General features: G+C 45.1%; 1 protein-coding gene across 1 annotated transcript in view; it reads right to left on the bottom strand.

Moving 5' to 3' along the window:
• hhip (hedgehog interacting protein) overlaps nucleotides 1-5,186 on the bottom strand; it is a gene marked incomplete at its 5' end in the record, with an annotated part of 44,636 nt that extends 39,450 nt beyond the window's left edge. Inside the window, 2 exons of the mRNA XM_079499307.1 lie at nucleotides 424-616; nucleotides 4,863-5,186. Of these exons, the coding sequence (XP_079355433.1) occupies nucleotides 424-616; nucleotides 4,863-5,186 (517 nt within the window). The remainder of the gene's footprint in view (nucleotides 1-423; nucleotides 617-4,862) is intronic.
• Between the last annotated feature and the right edge of the window lie 389 nt (nucleotides 5,187-5,575).

Raw genomic sequence — 5,575 nt, 5'->3', positions numbered from 1 at the left:
CAGATGGGGTAAGAGCTGGATAAACAAATATCCACAGAGCGGAACCCTGACGCACCACTTCTTCTTGCGCGGCGTGTCCTGATGTACGCGTGCAGGCTGATTTTCAATAGGGAGCGAGGACTGTTGGGAATTTTAATAAGTCACATTGGGGGTTTAACACGTCTACGATGGGGTTGCTTGTGCATGTGTCTGTGCACATGTGTGTGCCCATGCCTCTGTGTGAGTGTGTGTGTTTGTGTGTGTGTGTGTGTGTGCGTGCATGCGTGCGTGTGAGAGAGAGAGAGAGAGAGAGAGAGAGAGAGAGAGAGCGAGAGAGAGAGAGAGAGAGAGAGAGAGAAAAAGAAGTAACAACAGATGCGCACATGGACTATGACTATCACCTTCATGGTACTCCCCATCACCACATCCACATGTGGTATTTACCTGGTATGTGGCCCCTGCAGGTGTAGTAGAACTCGCGGCAGAAGTCCTGGCAGAGGCGTGGCAGCTCAGGCTCCCTGTGCGGTATCTTATCCGTGTCCGTGGAGTGGAATAACACCTGGGCGTTGGGGGAACAGCGAGCGCACTTGATCTCCTCCAGGAGACGTCCACATTCCGTGTTATTGGTGGAAAAAATCTGGAGGCCCACAGGTCGACACATACACAAAAACAACAGCTGGTTAGAATGATAGGCTTTTACATAGCAAATGACCATACTTTCAACTTGTAAATTTATGCAATTTCCAAGTTGTTCTAGTTGTTCACAGTTACAATTTGTGTCATATCCAGAGTAACTGATAAGTGTGAGATCAGACTGAATACTGTGCATGAATCCTAGTCAACAAACGACAGGATGAATGGTCATATAAGTTAAATCAATGCTTGAAATAAACTAGGAATAAAAAAAGACAAATTATATCACACCCATGTGAAGTGAGGGGCACTCTTGTAGTCGTACATCATCTAATAAAAACTTCATATACTTCTTCATGAATTAATTTGTCAACTTATGTTATTATCTTTTAACCATGATGATACAATGTTAAAAAACTCACCTTTTCACCATGATCATGTAAGATGACAACTGAATTTAAGTGATTGGTTAGCCGACTTGCTATACATGTCTAAATTTTCCTTTCAGTGTCAATGGTATTTAATGTTTGTGTTGCCACAAATTTACGTCATATTTCAGGCACATATGACGTAAATTCTCCTCTCATTGTCAATGGCAAATGTGAGACGTGACGGGACGAAAAGCTGTATATAGGAGGGGCTAGCGCCCCTCAAAAAACAAGAATGACCCCGTCATAACTGCTAGGTGCAGCAAGCTCTTGTTTATGATCTATAATCAGTTTGTGTGCCGCAGGCTTTGCCTCAGCTCACAGCTTCACGTTGCGTCCAAGTCAATGGACCTTTAATGTTTGCTTTAAGCAGTGACGGCATGTGGCAGCCACAGTGGGCATCCCTCACTTCACACAAGTGTGATTTTTTTCTGCCCATAATGAGTCTGACCGTCCGGCTTTGTGGAATGTGTATTACTTGTGATATTGCATGCTACACTGCACGTGTGTAGCCCATGTCAACCACAAGAGACCACAGAACTGTGCTAGGCTGAAAGCCCAGTCTGTAGGGCTGTCACTTTTCCCAGTATATCTACCTGTTACATTTTTAAATGTCACTTAACCTTCCATGCAATAACAGAAATGTGGAACTGCAAAAGCAAAGATTTGCCATGGGAAATCCAGATACACTGATAGCCAAATCTCTGAATATTGGGTGCTAGCCCCTCCTATGTCCAGATTTTAGTGTGCGTGTACTGTAAACACAAACTTTGTCCTAACACAAACAAGTGCCATTGACAATGAATGGCAAACATTGCGTAAACAAACATTGAAGATGAAGGTGAGGACGCAAATTCTCTTGGCTGGAATGAGATGATGTATTATGATGTATGATGATAAGAGCGCCCCTCACTTCACACGGGTGTGATTTTTTAAATATTAAAAGAGCTCTGTCTGTTTTGGAGACATTCACTGCTTGCTCGCCTAAGTTCACAAACAGTTCAAATTAATTTACAACTCTAATGTCTGCCAGACTGACAGATTTGGTCTTGGGGACATGGAATGGATGAAGCCAAACGGAGGGCTTCAAGATGTTATTTAGGGTCACCAAGCAAAAGTAAGCAAATGATTAATCCCAGAGAAATTAGCCGGATTATTTACATAGCAAATTAGCTGTAATAAAACACAATGTAATCTTGTCTTGGTTCCAGAGTGTTGCTGTCTGGTTGGGCAGTCAGGCAGCAGGGCGGGCTGGTAGTGCTTTGCTCTGTGTGAGGTCCATGTGTAAACACCAATTTAGAGATAGACAGGCACATCATTCCTGAACTGGTATCAACAAATTAGCAGTCTGTCGAAGTCAATTAGACCAGCAGATCCAAGCCCAACATATGGACACCTTACACTTCCCTCCCACCACCGTTCTAACTGTCAAACCGAGAGAAAGTGTGAGGAGGCTCCATTTGGTTGCATACAGCGCCTTGTGTTGCCCAACAGGTGGCACATCTTCTGACAAGTCAAGTATAAACCATCTAGGGTGATATTAATTCAGAATGTGTACCCCTGCAATAGAGCAGGCAGCTGGTTGGTTAATTATAACTACAACAATAGGAACATGTACAAGATCTTCAGTGCCTGTAAAATGTTGATACCATCTCTCTCTCTCTCTCTCTTGCTCTCTTGCTCTCTCTCTCTCTCTCTCTCTCTCTCTCTCTCTCTGTCCCTCTGTCGGCCTCCCCACCCCCTATACTCATCATGCCATATAGAGGTGCTGTGGACATGCCTCTCCTCATGCTCTAAATTGCCCATTGATTCTGTGTGCCATGGGCTGGCACAGGGTCTGTGGAGAGTACCATTTGTGTGCTGTCAGCCATGCCCTGTGCCCATATGTTACTGGGATGGCCTCCAATGATGCCATCATCCAAACCAGAACAAGCAGACCTTTGTTTGTTGTTGTTTTATTTTTTTCATTTTTTTTCACTGAATCGTTCCTCAAAAGCAGAGGGGAAAATGACAACGCCGGTTGACTGTTGCACCTTTACCGGGGACATGCTTTAGTAATGGAAAGCCGCCGGTCAGTCAATGCACCATTGGTAATCAGACAGCCTAGACATGCCACCGTGTGAGAAACTTAATTTGCCATTTACCCAGTATTTCCATGCAATTACAGATGGCTACCATTTCCATAGCCAACTTCATAGCCAGAGTTTAATCATATTGCCAATAAATTGCTGCATTTATAAGCAGAGCTGTTACAGGGTTAGCCTACTTATATGATGGGATCTGCGTAATGGCTTTTGTCAGTGAGATTGCCGGAACAAACATATCAATATACAATTTGAGATTTGAACACAAAACTGACTTTACATTCAATTATGAGTCTGTGCAAGACCGATATGGTAAGGCGGTTGGGGGCGGGGAGGGGGGGGGGACTCCAGGCTGGGAGAGACTTAGCTCTGATGTAGGCAACACTAAGCTTTAACAAAACACTTGTCCTCTGGGAATAGGTGTAAGCTGGCTGGCAGTAGGGGTGGGGGGGCAGAAAAGGACATACACCCTCTCAAAGGCATTAACACTTGGACAGGGCCGATGACTGGGGGAGAGTGATGTTCTCCGGCTTCAGCCATTAAGCGAAACTAACAAACACAATGGTGTTGTTGTTATTCTTTTGCTATAAGCAAAAAGGGCTCCGTGTGTGGGCAGTGTAGTGGGGAGGAGGAGAAGTCGACTCTGCCCCATTCAGTTTTACCCTTCCTATTTGCATGACTTGAGCAAATTAAATGATGCAATATGGCTTTTTGTCACAACACACAGTGAGATACCACCCAGCCACTGAATGATTCGAAGAGTGGTTTACATGAGAATAGTCCGGTAAGATCCCAACAGATTCTGCTGTGGCCCCTGAACATAATGAAGTTTCACACGTCACGCACGCGCGCGCACACACACACACACACACGCACACACAGTGACACACACACACACACACGCCCCACTGAACATAACATGAATCTAATGTAACATTATTTGGACTATGTAATTATTTAGGCTATGTCATACAGCGGTCCACATGTAGGCTAACAGGCGACGGACGGAGCAGCGAGACACGTGCCATGAAGTTTAGCCTAATTAATAGGCCTACCTCGGAATAAAATAAGTAAATAACTAAGAGAAAAATGCTTCTGGCAAACGACAACAAGACTGTCAGAGAACTACGCCATTTATATAAAATAACTAGATAAGACTGTTCACAACGTTAACTATAATACCGGATGAATAAAATGAGGTATCCGACGGCGACCCGCAACGTAAAACAGACAGATATCCATGGTAACACTGAGGGGAGCAGGGACATACATTACAACTACACTACAGGCGTCTCTAGCAACCACACTGCCTTGTAAAACAAGAAAACGAACACAACAGGGCTACTAACTACACAACTAAACAACATGCGTTCAAATGGATTCTGGGAAGTGGGAACATATTTGTTGGGCAGCCAAACAAACAGCGAAATGCACGGTCCCCCCAAAAACAAGCCTAGCGTCGACAACAAGACGGACGGGGGAGCGCTGCTGAGACAGTTAGGTAAATCAGCGAGCTTTCCCCCTTCCATCCCCCCCAGCATTACACCACCACAATAAGGGCAAATTCAGCTGTCAACAGCGCGTCGGTATGACAATAAAAAGGTTGTAAATACGCTCTCCCCAAAGGCAGTTTGGCAGTTGAAGCAGGCAATTCCCCAACTTTTTCTTTCTCCCCCCTCCCTTCTTTTTTTTTTTACAATGAAGGAATGCGGCGTGCTGCTGCTGCAGCTGAACGTACCCTGGCATCCCGCCGGTGGAGGATCTGATACGCCGCGGCTTTCCTGGTGGGACAGCAGGACACGCGGGGATAGAGCCTGTGGCAGACCTCCGTGCCGCCGCCGCTGCCGCTGCCCGTGCCGCCGCCGCCGCCTCCTCCTCCTCCGCTGCTGCTGTCCACTGACAGCTTTCTGTCGCGTTTCTTCAGCCGCTTGGGCACGCTGCCGTCGTAACATCTCCTCCGTCTCGGGCTGATCTCTCCCCTCTCACCGAACTGCTTCGCGTCCCCGCATTCCCACACGTTGACCGCAATGGCCAACACGAGCACGAATTGCAAATGCTTCATAGTAGGAAAAAAGTACTGCTATTGGTAATAATTCTAATTTAAAAAAGAAAAAAAGGGGGGAAAGGGGTTGGGGAGGGGGGGAGAAATAGAAAGAAAAAAAATGTTCGAACCAGCAGGCAGAGCTGTCCAATTCAAAGTTTGTAGGCTAAATGCCTGATAATGCTGTTTTATTAGACTATTATCCCACACGTTAATGATAACAAAATTGCAAAAGGCTGTGTATGCTTTTTATAAGGACTATGTAAAACCAATTACAGCAGGCACATTTTGAACGGTTTGCTGTTTAGAAAGTTATTTAAAATAAATTAGGCTATAAATGGCAATATAATGCAGCTTATATATGGAACAAATCTGAAATAGTAATGAAAACAGCACAATTTCTCTTGATA

This window comes from Electrona antarctica (assembly GCF_951216825.1).
Source record: "Electrona antarctica genome assembly, chromosome: 4".
NCBI lineage: Eukaryota > Metazoa > Chordata > Actinopteri > Myctophiformes > Myctophidae > Electrona > Electrona antarctica.
This window is presented reverse-complemented; position numbering and strand designations above follow the sequence as displayed.